Source organism: Pholcus phalangioides, unplaced genomic scaffold, assembly GCF_987345545.1.
Source record: "Pholcus phalangioides strain wild (caught in Gottingen) unplaced genomic scaffold, Ppha-v1.0 ptg000014l_1, whole genome shotgun sequence".
Taxonomy (NCBI): Eukaryota; Metazoa; Arthropoda; class Arachnida; order Araneae; family Pholcidae; genus Pholcus; species Pholcus phalangioides.
The window spans coordinates 17147970-17164381 of NW_028301607.1; the positions used below are offsets into that span (position 1 = coordinate 17147970).

Consider the following 16412-nt stretch of genomic DNA (forward strand, 5'->3'; position numbering starts at 1 on the left):
GGGTCCCGAATATGCTAGAGATAAATGAATACTTGACCCAAAATCGTAACAGATTTCCGCCACTCAAAAAACGTCACCCACTTCCGTAACATAAAATCGTCACTAATCGGCACTTTTCGAGTTTGTGTTTTATATTATAGAGTAGATATACATACATTGAGTTCATGTTCTTTGCCTGCTCCCTTCCCTGGAAAACGTTGAAATGACGTTCCTGGAAAAATCTCTACAAATTTTCGTTGAAATTCTAAGAACATGTTCAGTATTGAGTAGAAAATGAGTGTCGACCAGCAATTCTCAACCTTTTTTCTGAGTCACGGAGCCCTTTTTAATATATAATTTCTACGACGGAGCCCCGTACGCTACGTTTTTTTTTTTTTTCATTTGGTCATAAAATTTACTGATTCATTTTACTTTCATCGAATGAACGCGGAGCACTGGTTGAGAACCGCTGGTATAGACAGTACATAGATAGTTTTCTTTCTAAAAGATTTTTGATGTCTTTGTGGGGAAGAAAGGATGGAATTTGCACCCCTTCTGATACTACGCCCCGGAACCCCCCCCCCTCCCCCGCTCCCTTCCTAGTTGCAGCACTGTCCGTTCGTCAGAAGGAAGTTCTCTTGCACATAGTGCAGTTTTCCATGCAAAAAGCGCAATGGGATGTGCGGAAATTTGCGAAATATCTATCTCGTAGTCCCAGTAAAATTTTGAAAAATATTCACGTCTAAAAAAATGACGGGGGGAATTAATCCGTAAAATGCTACCACAACATTCGTCAAACTTTTAAATTAGGATAGACTGGGTTAAGCCAACACCTTCTAAAGCACAGATAGCTATAGATGGCGTTGGTTAAGCACAATGGGAATCGAAAAGGAGAGAGAGCGCCAAAAGTGAAAAAAAATCCGAAGCACTCCCTCCAAACCAAATGGGTGTGATGATGATGATGATCCCCCCTCAGAAGTTCTCTTTTTTTTTCCAAGAGAGTGAGGAGAAAACTGACCAATCCCCAAATAGCGTCTGATTTTACCTCGCGATGAAAACAAACCGGCTTGAAAGAATCGCGTACCTCTTGAGCTGCCTCTTTCTCCTCCTCGTCTCGCTGCCCGAGTATGTGAGGCGCAGAACAAAACAGTACATTTGTTTTCGCCGCTATTTCGTACCTCTCCGCTCACATCCCCAGTATGTGTTCGGCACACACACATTCCAACCATTCGTTAGAGGTTCCGCAGAGGAATATGGACGAGGTGCATGTCTGGTTTAGTAGTAGTAGAAATCTTATCTCAGTGGAACATCTCATCTGACAAGGGAGGAGGGGGGTAAAAAATGGCTAAAAATTTGCTGACGTAATACTTGAACGGCCCCAAATGCCTGAATTTTCATGTTATGTACGATTGAACTGAAACACAACGTAAATATGACTTTTTGGTCATTTCACATTTCAATTGTCATTTCTGCTTTGGAAAGTAGATGATAGCGAGAATGTGACACTTTCTTGGCGCAATCACACATTCGGCGAGCATTAGCGGATGCAGGCTCTTCGAGCGTGGAGGAGCGGGTCATCGAGGGTTTGTGTCGAGAAGGGCGGGGGGGTTGATTGTCTTCCACCTCTGTTAATAATGCAAATTATTTTTTTTTTGTGAACGAGAGCTTCTCTGTATCCGCTCAAGTTCGAAAAGTCCAATGAATGTAACAATGAATGTCCAACCTTCGTAGTATGATAAGGAAATTTGAAACCACAAGATGGTTGGCTGTTCGTCCTTTAAGAGGAAGAAAACCAGTTCCCTATTGACGCAGAACAGGAGGTTTCGCTTCAGACGGAAGAGGACAGAGCTTCAAATTCTCGTGGTAGCACTAGTGTCAGGCGTGTAGCGCAGGCATTGGATAGGCCACGTTCAACTGTCCAGAAGAACACATGCGGAACATCCTCCGATATTATCCGTACAAACTTTCACTTGTGCAGCGGTTGCTTCTACATGGTTATGACGCTTGACTCTGGTTCTCACTGTAGTTTCTAGCTCGCGTTGAGGTTGATTCAGAATGGCCTTGGAATATCCTCTGGACAGACGAAGCGCATTTTCACTTGAATGGTGCAGTCAATACTCACAACTGCCGGATTTGGGAACCAGAAAATCCGCACGCTTATCTTAGAGGTTCCGTTGGTTCCGAGGGGGCAATGCACCCTAGTGAATGATGGATCCGACTGATCAAATTTTTTTGCATATACACGAATTGACATCGTCTCATTGTGATCTCCCCAGCCTCTTAAATCTATCTCCGCCTATGGCACGTGTGTAACACGCAAATTATTTTAGGATTTGGTTTTATCCGGTCATTATGTGAAATCAATATGCACTCATTTATTACGTAAAAAAAGTGAAATTTATATGGCAGGAAGGTAGTCCACGTATGCAATACTTCCTTGATTGTCATTTCTTACGAGTTGAATAGTAGCACTATCCCGCGCGGGGATGCAACTATATTGCATCTAGATGTATATTCCTTAATTATTTGGGGGGGGGGGTCCAATAGCATCTGCCCTACAGGTTCCAGCACCTACGGCATAGATGGGCTTGTAAAGCTAGGAAATGATGATGCCAAGACATTACTCGTACTCCACCCATGACTATAATTATCTAGATTGATTTTTAACGAAAGGGGGAAAGGAGGGAGAGACGAAAAATTAATTAGTATCGCGTGACACTCATAAAATTACGTTAACGGGTTAAATTATCAGAATCGATCTTGATGATTCATACGTAATTTACTTCGTTATACTGTTTGTTCATCATCTTGAAATAGCCTACATAGGAAGAAGTGTCGGTAAAATAGAAGAGCTTATATAGCAATATCCTTCCCACACTTTTTTTTTAAATTTCGATATTTGTTTCAATTATCCTCTTCGTCCCAGAGATACACACGTGCACTTTTTTATACGATGTCTTTTTTTTTTAATTATAGGGTTAATTTTTTTTTTTAAATTTTACCGTAGATATTACTTAATTCCAAGCTTTCTAGCACATACCTGGAAGTTCAAGCTTCTTATTGATTTGGGTAGAATGCGTCTCGTAATGATATTACCTGAGAAATCAAGTGAATAAAAAGGCAGATTCATGAAATCGGGGTGAAATTTTTAATATATTTTCAAGAATTTAATAGTTAAAAATGATATGTATTATAAGATAAGGGGCCGTTCAAGTATTACGTAAGAAAATTTTTAGACATTTTTGAACCCCCCCCACCCTTGTCAAAATTTCGTCATCACTGCCCCTACCTCCTAACGCATATTGGTGGGATCAGAAACGTACGCGGGAGGGGGCATAGGGGGCTCATGCGCCTCCCTACCCCCAGACGAAAAAAAAATATTTCCAAAAAATTAAAATTTCGAAAGAAAATACCTTTATATGTTATTATAATTGATTTCTGTTAATTTCAATGCTATTTGAAGAGTAAGAACTCAAAATTTCTCTTAAAGAAATTCATTGCGACCCACCCTTTGAGCCATATATGGTAAACCCTTGACTCGCTGACCAAATGTGGCCCTGAAGTTTATCTGATGTGGCTTGCCTCCCTCAAACCTAATTTTTTTAAAAATGAACCAAGCGGCACATTTGCAAATCGCTTAAATGACCAGTGGCAAAATTCCAGAGCATTTAAGTGGCCCGTGGCACATTTTCAAATCACTGAGGTAGGTCTCAAAGATCACTTTCACATTCAAAGATCACCTAAGTAACCCGCGACAGTTACAGAATACTTAAACGATCCGTGGCACATTTAGAGATCCCTTGAGTGACATGTGGCACAGTTTTAGAGCACTTAAGCGGCCCCCAGTGCGGTTCTACATATATCTCAAGTTACCCGCGGAACATTCCCAGATTACTTAAGTGATGCGTGGCAAAATTAATAATCACTTGAGTGATGCAGAGCACTCAAGTGGCTTGGAAACATTTCCAGAGCATTTGAAGGATCCGTGACACATTTAGAGATCATTAAAGTGACTCTGTAGGGCAGGGTTTTCCAACGTGAAAGCTCGCGCGGAAACCTTGATGGTAACGAGGCTATTCCGTGGACAAATTTTGAATATTTCTTCAATATACAGGGTGTCTCAAAAGTCCGCATTCGCTCTGCGAAACAAGAATCCTCACTTGCAGTAGATAAAAGTGCCAAAAAATATATATATTTGTGAGTTACACATAGTGTGACCATATGATCCATATTTTACGGGCAGAATTATTTTTTCACAATATTCGGTTATGTCATCGTTTTAATAAAAATGTTAATTTTTTCAATCTTGCTAAAAAAAAACCCTTTGAAATTTTTAAATCGTGAATTCGTTATTTTAACATGAGCTATGGATCAATAAAAATGTCCGTGTTTTTTTGTTTTTTTTTTCATATGGTCATATTACTTATACACATAGCTTCAGGATAACGAAAAACATGCTCATTTAATCTTTTCCTCCTGCACATTCATTTTTCTCATTTTCAATAAACTAATTAGGCCGTTACTTATAGTTTCAAGCCGATCCCGAGCGGCTTTTTTGTTTCTCACTGAGAGGTGTTTGAACACCAAATCGCTGGATCACTTCCCTTGTGATGAAAGAGAGCACAAACTGATATCGTAGCCTCAAAGGAGCGAAAAATTCCAACTTGAGCAAAAACACGAAAGTGAAAGGACGGTCAGTTTTTAGCAATTGACCATTTTGTTTTCCTGGAGCATGCTAATGTTTGCTTGTCGTGGGATGTTACATGACCAACACTGATTAGACATTGAGAGCGATTATGTCTTATTACCAGGAATGGGAATATTGACATTTTCGGTGAACTCGCCCACATACAATGATGTTCACTCGTGGGAAATTTCCCTTACGCTTTTCTTTCCACATTAAACAAAAGAATAATTGGAAGAAAAAAACACGCAGGTCAATGTCAATGCCTTTCTCGAGACCTTCTTCCGAGAATGATCATGTCTATACATTGAATCGATGTAATTATTGTGGATTACAAAAATGCATCACTATAATTTATTTTTCATTGCATATTGTCACCTAAAAAGCCCTAAAATTGGATGATGGACTAATTGACTGATTGTTGACAGAGGTACGGTATCAGAGGCCGCAACCAGATGCTTGGTCAGCCGGGGCAAACAGGCATTAAGAAGGCCCCCCTTTTAATGTTGGGGAGAAGTTAAAGAGTTAAATTTTCGCCCCCTGTGGTCCGGCGCCCTGGTCACCAGAACTCCCAAGTTCCTCTCTGGTTACAGCCCTACTCAGAACAGTTTTAAAAAAAACCACCCCTATAAAGCACTGAACAGGCAATCAGCAATGTCGATAGTTTACCGTGGCGCCCTTGACAAAGGTTGGCGATGCGCCTGAGAGACTTTGAGAAACACTGATATCCAGTATTTCGGTTCTTCTCTTTTAGACAACTTTTAGAGAGTTGGACACGATGTCCAACTATTATCTGCTTTGTTTAGATATGGAAAACAAAACAAAAAAACTTTTTCAAAAAAGTGAGAGTGAGAGAGAGAGAGAAAAAAAATCTACTTTTTTTTTCAAATCCAGAAGAACAATATAAGAATACTCAGGATTTAAGGAACGGTGATGAAATGCGGATTAGTTATTTAAGTAATTTATAATATTGTTTTGAAAAATTTAATATTGTGTCTAATTTTTCTCAAGAGTTATTATATAACAAACAAAATGCCATTGAAACCATTGAATTTTTGTGATATTTTCTGTGAGGTCTATGGGATGGGGGGGGGGGGGGTCGTTTTCAAAGAAGTTTCATTTGTATGATTTTCACCCTTATACGACGTTTTGACGTGGCCTCTGGAACGTTGATTAAACGAGGTTCCATTTGTAGTAACGAATCTGTAGCATGGGATAATATAACCTCAGGCAAGTTAGAAAGTGAAGCTTCTCCTTTTTCTCTGTCTTAGGATTGTTATTTAGGATTTTCTAGTCATAAAAGTGATAAGAATCCGACACCATGAATCTCAATTGGCGATTCCAAGGAAGAGAGACAAGCTGGGAGGAGGGAGCACAGAATGCGAAGGAACAATTTAATACTTCCGGATCTTTGAAGGGAGACCCTCATAAAAATCCTCATGTAGGTCTCTCGAGAGTTTTGGGAATACCAATTCCCAGGAAGTCATATTGACTGTTGTTGTCTGAAGGAATTGTGTGCGAGAATAGGAAGAAAGAAAGAAAGGAGCCAACAAGAATATTGTTAGTCTTCTACTGGTCTCGATTATCCAATATTTTCTCTGAATTATTTTAGAGAACCCGTTCTCAACAGCAATAAAAATAAAAAATTGCTTCAGGTGAAACAGTAACAAGAAAATTTTTCGAGCTACCAGGGTTCCGGGGTTTTGGGGTTCCGTCCCTTCCGATTCCGCGGAACCCCAAAAAAAGCTCTCATGGAGCCCAAGAGTTCCGCGGAACACCGGTTGGAAAACCCTACTGTAGGGGACTTATCAATAGGTAGAATGTTAGTTCAGGTGCCCAATAACTATCGAAAGGTTTTTTCCGTTTTTGGTGCTCCGAATAAGGTGCCATTAAGAATATTTCATATCTTCATAAAGAGTGGTTGATTATGTAAGCATCATCCAAACCCCCTTTCCCCCCTTGTCATCAAAAGTCAGAAAATCCGAACCCCCCCCCCCCCCCATCGATGCTGACGTAATACTTGAATGACCCTACAAGTTCTAATATTTCGTCCACTTTTTGTCTACTTCTCAATGAAATTTTTGCTTGAAGTATTTGTTAATGTTTGGCAACACACACTGATGTCAGTTTGCTGGTTGTGCTCATATATTTTACATGATTTCACGCAAATTAAAATGGCCAGCTCTAATAATTGTCTCACTATCACTAAGAGAAGATACTGAAGAGAAAAAATTGATGTCATCAAATAAAGTGGAAAACGTAAAATAGGAGTGCGTTCTTTCAAACGAATTCAATGTCGGAAAGACACACATATGCTCCGTTTTGTAGCAAAAGGAACATGGAAAGAAAAATGGCTAAAAAAACGGAAATCCTGCTAGGAAAAATGAATTTCCAAAGAGAGAATAACTTGCCATGGATGCTGTTGTGTACAATTGGTTTGTTTCAGTAAAACCTGATCTGAACGAAGCCTATTTCGGCGGTACCGTTGCATCTGGGCGACTCTGCCGCACTTAACGAGCGGGCCAATGTGGTGGCCTAAACTGTTTGTGTGAGTGCATGTGTGAATTTAAAGTGTGTAGGTGTCTGTGTAGAAAAACGTCCAATCTGGGAATTTCGACAACGCCGGGAATTTAGGAGTTCACTTGCTGTTGGGTTATGGGAAAAAGGGCTAAGGTCTATATATAGGTAGCAGCCGCCACAACCTCCGATGTCTGGAACCTGGAATGAAAGCTGAAATGAGGGAAAAGATTTTCCAAGTCCATCAGCTGTAACGCCATTGGCTCGGATTGGCTGTTTCGTTGGTCAGGGCCGTCTGGATACCTGAAAAATGATAGGGAAGGTTCGAAGGCCTAGGGATGAGGAAGAGGACTCAAGGTGAGTTCATGAACGGTCGTGTTGTGTTTGCTCTTCGTGATTGAATTCTTTGTTTTGTGAATTTGTATTTTTTTTTTTTCTCTAACAATTATCAAGTTAAGGAATATAGATTGAAAGACAGGCCTATTGTGTCGAACATTCGTGGTACCAGCGTTGGGTTAGTTGTCATCGAACAACGTCGGAAGACGTTTTCTAACTTCATACCCGTATTGAATACTTAATTTCAAGTTGTCTTCAGTTATTTATATGGCGGCGTAAATTGAAGCCACCATAGCTCTGGCGATAATGGCGGCAAGTTTAATGGAGACTCAAGAAGGGAATGGTAATGCAAACCAAGGTCAGGGTATTAATTTCCCTGTATGGTCATCTAATTATTCTGATAATGAAATAATAGATTTTTCAACAGACATCACTAGCTTCACCGTGAAATATCACGGAAATACCAGAATTCCAACGTCCAGACCTAATGATCTCAGAAGGAACTTTATTAATATGATCAGCAATTCAGATCAAATTATTGAAATAAGGGTAGCCAAGAGCGGTGATCTTTTTGTTACTACTAATTCTGCATCAAAACTATCCTTGACATTCCAGTTGTTAACTCACTTCTAACCGATACACTATCTTCAAAATATATTGTGAGGAATATTCCAGTTGAAATTCCATTAGATGAAATTGCTAATGAGTTAATTCTAAATGGTTTTTACCCTTTGAATATCCGCCATATTCTACGAAACCAAATTCAGACACCAACTATTATTATTATTGCACTAGGGACTTCTGTGCCCATTGAACTTAAATTATGGTATCAGATCTTTAAGCCACAAAGATTTATAGAACGACCTTCCATGTGTAACAAATGTTTCAGTTTCTTTCACAAATCAAAATTCTGCCCAGTCAAGTCTCAAATCTGTTTATATTGTGGTGGTAACCATATTGCCAAAGATTGTGATAGTGAAAAGAAATGCATTAATTGTTCATCACCAGATCATCTTCCTACTGACAGAAATTGTCCAAAATATATCCATGAACAAAAAATTCTCAATTACAAGTCTGAACATAATGTGCCTATTCATGTAGCGAGGAGATTCTGTAAGCCAAATGAGATGTCATATGCCACTAGAGTGCAAACTTCGTCTCAACACATAGATTTATCTAATATAAAAAAAGATATCCAATCTCTTGTTGCAAAAGAACTGGCAGAAATAAAAGAATCAATAATGCTGGAAATCAAACAGTCTGTAGCTGAAATAATTACACAATCATTGAAAGAAATTGTACCAGAAATCATCTCCTGTATATCTAACCAGCTTCAGCCTATGTTAAAAGATCTTGTTAATTCTTCAAGAAAAAGATCGGCTTCTTCTGATGATGAATTGAGAGATGCAATTAGTTTCAATAGCACCATTTCTGAAACTGTTAAAGACAGACATGGTTCAAAGAGAAAGTCTTAACCTGTTTTTATTTTTGATTTTATGTCACATTTACTCATTGCCAAACTAATTTATAAATACTACTTTATTAAAAATTTACTTGAAGATTCGGTTTGAATCACACATGACTAACATCCGTAGAATTCTTCAATGGAATTGTAGAGGTATTAAAAATAAGAAATATCATATTCTTCGTTTCATGAATGATTTTGATATCATGTGCTTCCAAGAAACATTTTTATCTGATGAATTATATTATTTACCTAATTTCCAAATATACAGATGTGATAGACTTAACAGTGGGAGAGGAGGTGTATTAATGGCTATCAGAAATAAGTTTCCATCAAACATTCTTTTCAAATATAACTCATCTGGTGTTGAAGCTCTTATTATGAAAATTTATTTGCAGAATTTTCATTTCACCATTGTAAACTTATATATATCAGATTCTTCAAATATTATTAACGTCATGAATGTGATTTTTGATCAAATATCTCCACCTTTTGTTATTTTGGGTGATTTTAATAGCTCACATCCTGCATGGGGCTCATCCAGAACTGATAATGCTGGTCGTCAGCTTTATAATTGGTATCTTCAGAATTCTATTGGGCTAATTCAACCGCTTGCTCCAACTCATTACTCTTCACAATCTTCCAACTCAATTGATTTGAGTTTTTGTAGTACCGATTTAATTGGAAATATTACTTGGTCATGTAACTCTCTGTATGACAGTGACCATATTCCAATAACATTAGAATTGAAAACTCAAGCAAGATCTACATCCATTATTCATAAATACACTAGTTGGAGAACATTTAATGACAGTCTGAATAACTATGATGAAAATATTACTTACTTTAATTTTGTGAAAAATAAACACATGGAAGCTCAAAGATCTTCAAATCGTCATCATTTCAAATACAATGACTACTTTGATGCTAATCTACGTATGCTGCTAATAGCAAAGAAACGATCATTTCGAAAATACAGGAGATGTCCATGTCAGGTATGCTGGATTAATTATAAGAAAAACTCAGCTATTTTTAAAAGAACTCTGAAAAATTAAAGAAATAAATCATTTGAAGATCAACTGTATAAACATGCAGCCTATCCAAAAATTTTTACTATTTTAAGAAGACTGAAAGTTATTCACTCCAAAGTATATGAAGATGATAATTTGTTATTCTGTCATAACAATACAGTCATCAGTGATCCTTATAAACAAATTGAACTCTTACAGCAAACCCTCATCAAACCTTATATCCATAAAGACTTCGATTTTTTTTGTGGCCCTTGTCAAAACTTTGCCACAGATATGAATTCTCCAATACAAATTTCAGAATTGAAGACAGCAATTATTAAATCACCACATACAACTCCAGGTCCTGATTCAATTAACAGCAAGGCCTATTCATTAATTCCAGATGATCATCTAAAATTTCTCAATTCTGAACTTAATGAGATTTGGTCATCAGGCACCATTCCTTCAGATTGGAAGCAGGGAAAGATAATATTTCTCCTCAAACCCAACAAGACACCTACTTGCCCTTCATCATATCGACCACTTACTCTCACAAACACAATTATGAAGATTTTTGAACGCATTGTTTTATCTCGATTGAACTGGATATCATTGAAATATAAACTGTTCCCTTCAAACACATATGCTTTTAAATCTAAATCTGGGACACAAAATTTGTTAAATGATTTAAAGTGCAATATTGTCAATACTTTCAAATCTAAAGAGATTGGAATTTTAGTTTCTCTAGACGTAAAGGGTGCATACGACTCTATAATACATTCTGCTCTTATATATAAACTTCAATCCACAGGTTTTTGTGGTGAATTTATTGCTTGGTTGAAAAGTTTCTTATCTGAAAGAAAATGTTATATTAGTTGGAGAAATCACAAGTCAAATCTAATCAATTTTGATAGAGGCCTTCCTCAAGGATCAGTTATATCACCATGGCTTTTCAATTTATATATGAATGATATGTTTGCTCAATTACCAAGTTCTATCCATCAATTTGTTTATGCAGATGACATACTGTTATGGTGTAGTAATAAAGACATTAAAATCTTAGAAAATAATATAAACAATGCATTGTTGAAGATTACTGATTGGTTAGGAAAATGTGGTTTTACTCTGTCAGTTGAAAAGTGTTCATATAGTATATTTACAAAGAAAAATGTTATTGGTACTTGTAATCTGGCCATTAATAGGAACCCTCTGTCATTAGTACAAAACATCAAGATTTTGGGTGTCATCTTTGACCAGAAACTTACTTGGAATCCTCAGGTTGATCACATCCTAAAAAAAGGAATAAAAACATTAAACATAATTCGGATCATTGCTGGTCGTCTTAGAGGAGCCCCTGGTAGCAAACTCCTTGCTATTGCATCAAATATCATTTGCAGTTTTTTCAACTATAGTTCTTTACTCTGGCACAACTGTTCACAACGAAATTTAAACAGAGGTGCAGTATTATATCGTCAAGTTCTCAGAATTGCAGCTGGATTACCCATTTCAACTCCAATACCATTATTATTAAGTATTTGTGGCAAACCTCATTTTGAACTAATGATTATGAAATCTGTATCAAGACAAATTATTAAAGCCAGAGCATCAACGTACAACACCAGCTTCAAATTCATTAGTGCCAACTTAAATAATACAGCTGTGACTTCTTCTCTACCCATGTTTAGTTCTTCAGTCATAAATTTCATCCAGGACAATCATCTACTCATACCAGTTCAACCTATAGTTTTTGCTAATCCACCCTGGATCATCTCTAATATATCGTATACCACTGATGAACTGCCATTCCAGATTACGACAGATCCAAACTTGGTCAACCCTTTATTTCAACAATACGAACAATTACATTGGTCTAACTCAATTATAATTGCTAGTGATGCATCCAAATCAGTTCATACAACAATAGGAGTCTTTTGTAATAAAAATATGAGAACTTTCCAGGCTACAGTTCATGACTCTTCTTCTGTTTTTACAGCTGAGTGTCTTGCCATTGCTGTTGCTGCTTCAAAATTTATATCTGAAAAACGTCACTATGTTATATTATCAGACAGCAAATCAGCAATTTCTGCATTAGCCTCCGTAAATCAAAAGTCACATTCAGCCATCTTTACTACACATCTCTCTTTAATAGATGCTTCTAGCCGGGCAGAATTCATTTCAATTGTCTGGTCACCAGGTCACAAGAACATCTCCTACAATGAAATTGCAGATAAACTGGCTCGAACTGCTGCTAATAATGCAAACCCTACTTTTCCAGATTTTTCATATGTTGAAGATGTGCTGAATTTGCTTGAGAAGTCATGGAACATCCACATTGAACGATATTTCAGATATCAGTTTCTTTATCCACTTGCATCACGTTTTTTTAATAATATTAATAAATATTCACCTTACTTTACGAAGAGAAAATATGAAACATTATTTTACAGATTATTGTCAAACAGAGCCCCAACTAATGGTTATCTGTGCAGAATTAATCAGAAAGAGACTGCGAAATGTGACTATTGTGATGATCAAGAATCAAATGATCACTTCTTTTTTATATGCAAACATTGGAATAAATATCGCAATACCTTTTTCCAAAGTATTGGTATAAGAAATAATCAGAATTGTAATTGGAGAGCTATGTTTATTGCTCCTCCAAAATTATTTGTCAAAGGATTGGAAGTGTATTTATCTAAATGTAATAGATTCTGATTTTTTTTTTTTTTTCAAAATTTGATATACATCCTTTTTTGAATGGTCAATTTTTTTTCTCTCTCTCTCTCTCTCTCTCTCCTTCTCTCTCTTCTTCTTTCTTCTTCCCCCCAAGTCCCTGATTAATCTGATGTAAATATCACTGATTTGTTTTTCCATCTACTCATGTCTTGCAAACATCGTTATAATTCTTGTATATATATTTTTTTATAATACATTTGTCTATTTTTTGGAATTTATTTTATTTTTTTTTTTATTTTTTTTTTTTTATTTTTTGCTTAATGTATTGTGATTTTTGTTATGAATAATTATGTTGGATCATACAAGTATGATTGTTTTTCTTGTATGTAGCTATTTGGTTTGATGCGAGAATATTTCTTGTGCTGTATATATTGTGAATTTGATTTAATATTTGTACAATTTGTGATAAAGCTGTGTACTGGTATGGGTTTTGTACAGGTGGTATATACAAAGTGAATGGGTATAGTTATATATATGTTTCAGTTATTTTATAATTTTCTAAATGTATGGTATTTTCCATATATGTTGATGTATCAAAATTTTTTTTCCTACCCTAAAAAACTAACAAACTAACATATTAACCTTGTATATTTCTTTTCTACCCGTCGTAAAACCCTAGGTTGGTACAAAAGGACGTAAAACAAGTCAAGTCAAGTCAAGCCTAGAGATGAAAGGAAAAAAGAGAGAAATAGAGAGATTTTTAGTTTTTTTGGGGTTTTCAAGAGATTTTTTGAAGTATTAGAATTTTTTTTTTAAATGATTAATTGAACAAAAAATTAAAGAGGACATCACATAAAAGAGAGAGGGAAAGAACATAGGTGGAGATAGACTTGGAAGTCTGGAGGGGGGGGGGCAAGGTGTCATTATTGCTGGGGGGAGGGGGCACGATGATGATGATATCGATTCATATATACACATATACATTAGATCTGTCCACTCCACTTTTGACGCTGGGGGAACCAGCAACCAAATCCTTTTCTATTGTTCACTTCCACAACAAGAGACCCATCCCTCATAATCGTGGCATTATAATTGATTGCTATTCATCTCTGTAATTCATCTACTATAGAGATTACGTAACATTTAACTATATACAGGGTGATTATAAAAAAACTATCCCGACATATGGGCCCCTAACTATCATACCATTCACAGAAACTGAATGAAATTTTGGCATAAGGTATTTTGAGGTATGCGCTCAAGAATGATATGGAAAACAACAGTGTCACTCTAACAGTTACGGTTACAGTGAGAAAATTTCCAAAATATCGAATGGCAACACCAGGTTTTTTGTATTGGAATGCGATCTCCATTGTGAGAAACCCTAAATAGCGTTGGAATGGCACCTGTAGCACGAAAATCCCCGGAGCTAGGCAAGGAAAAAGTAAAAAGGACTTTGCCGTGCACCAGAGCATTAATGTTCGTTTCATTCGTCACACCGTTTCTTCGGCTGAGATCCCAGCCTGATTAGTCCTCCACAAAACGAGAAGAAGAAACCAAGAAATGCAAATTTCGGGTTCTACGTAAGACACAGTCATGACTGACGTCGTCACGCTAGGTGAAAGAAAAGGCACTGCGAAATGCGAGCCACGTATGTTACTTTCTGCCATTCCGAACAAGATGCCGCTTTCAGGGAAAGAACGTGGGGAAATCGTAAAGATTTATTACCTGAATGGACAAAATGCCGCAGAGACATTGTGTGTTTACCGCAAAAACCATGGATTACGGCGAGGCCCGTGCACTGTCAAAGCTGTACGTGACTTGATTCATAAATTTGAAGAAACTGGTTGCACATGCGATCGACCTCGGTCTGGACGACCTTCCGTTCCCGTGGAAGCTGTTGCAGAAGTTCATCAGACGATAAGCACAGTTCGTCCCGCAAGTGCACGCGGTGTTTCACGTGTTCTGAATCTGCCGAATTCAACTGTCCGCAAGATTCTGCACTCTGTTCTAAACATGTTTCCGTATCGATTCCAGCGTGTCCAGATGTTGGAAGCGGGAGACTATCAATTACGGCTGGATTTTGCGAATCAATTCCTTATCCGGTACGATGAAGATAGCAGCTGGCCTTTACGCATTCTGTGGACAGATGAGGCGCATTTCTCGTTAACTGGTAACGTGAATTCGAAAAATTGTGTGCACTGGGCCGACAATAATCCACATGATGTGCTTGCACGTCCATTACACGAGGAAAAAGTGACTGTGTGGTGTGGTATAACGAGTACGTTCATCCTCGGCCCTTACTTTTTTGAAGAGGTTACTGCCGGTGATCTGCAAACATGTACAGTAACGAGTGCTCGCTATCTGGACATGTTAACTCGTTACGCGATTCCCGCATTGCAACGGCAAAATGCTCTATCTGAAGTTGTGTGGATGCAAGATGGCACTACTCCACATGTAGGGTCTTCAGTCAAACGTGTCTTAAGTCAACAGTTTGGTGACAGAGTTATCTCCCGTCATTTCCCGTTTCCATGGCCACCAAGGTCTCCTGATCTCACACCAATGGATTTCTGGCTGTGGGGATATCTGAAATCCAAAGTGTATCAGTTTCGTCCGCAAACTGCATCTGATTTGAAAGATGCCATCAGAACTGCTATTCAAGAGATTCCTATTGCCATGGTACGTGCTGCAGTGTTATCCACCATCTGCCGCATGCAAAGTGTCATCGTGTGTGAAGGAGGTCATGTGGAAAATTTGTGAAACACAATAAAATGCTTTATTTTATGCTGCTTCTCTCTCCTTATTGGTTGTCCTCACTTTTAGCCTATCTACCGCCGGTGATTTTCATGCTACAGTTGCCGTTCGAACGCTATTTAGGGTTTCTCACAATGGAGATCGCATTCCAATACAAAAAACCTGGTGTTGCCATTTGATATTTTCGAAATTTTCTCACTGTAACCGTAACTGTTAGAGTGACACTTGTTTTCCATATCATTCTTGAGCGCATACATCAAAATACCTTATGCAAAAATTTCATTCAGTTTCTGTGAATGGTATGATAGTTAGGGGTCCATATGTCGGGATAGTTTTTTTATAATCACCCCGTAAATATGTGATGGAAGCAAAAATCTTCTTTCTCCGTTTTTTTAAAATAATTTTTACATTTTTTATACCGTTTTCAAAGCGTATGAACTAAATTAGATCTCTTCAAAATTCGGATTTGCTAATGAGACCTGATTTAGTTTAAAGAGACGAAAACTTGGAAATAATGAAAAGTAACCAAAAATTAAGCGTGTACGTCAAATATTGTCACGATTATAGCGTTTTCAAAATCAAAACCATAAAAATGACTGCTTGAGCCGTTCTAGTGTTACGGGGTGATTTCGTAAAGAGGAAAATATTTTTTAATGAAAAACAAATAATTCTACTTGAAAAATAACCTCACATTTGAAAGATTATTTTTACTCTTCCTTTGGAGGAGTAAAATTGAATTTTAACGCACGAATCACCCATCTAGAAGCGTATTGGCATGCACTGATTGTGACCGAAGCCGAACGTCGTATAAATGAAAGTCCCATAAAGGAGATATTCAAGAAGGTCATATGAACTATATCCAGTGTTCCTATAGTTCCACCTACATTGGTGGTATGGGGGAAATTTTAATACAAAGGCAGAAAGGAAATCTCTCTATCACCAAGATACAATAAAAAGATTTGTCCAAGTAAAGAATGGAGAAGAATTTGGC

The 16412-nt window shown here is 37.4% G+C and overlaps 1 protein-coding gene across 1 annotated transcript; it reads left to right on the forward strand.

Annotated features, from left to right (window-relative positions):
- The first annotated feature begins 14263 nt into the window (after positions 1 to 14263).
- Positions 14264 to 15427, forward strand: LOC149078223 (histone-lysine N-methyltransferase SETMAR-like). The gene has a single exon (XM_089242114.1). It carries the CDS (start codon positions 14264 to 14266, stop codon positions 15425 to 15427), a length of 1164 nt encoding a protein of 387 aa, XP_089098240.1.
- Positions 15428 to 16412: the final 985 nt, after the last annotated feature.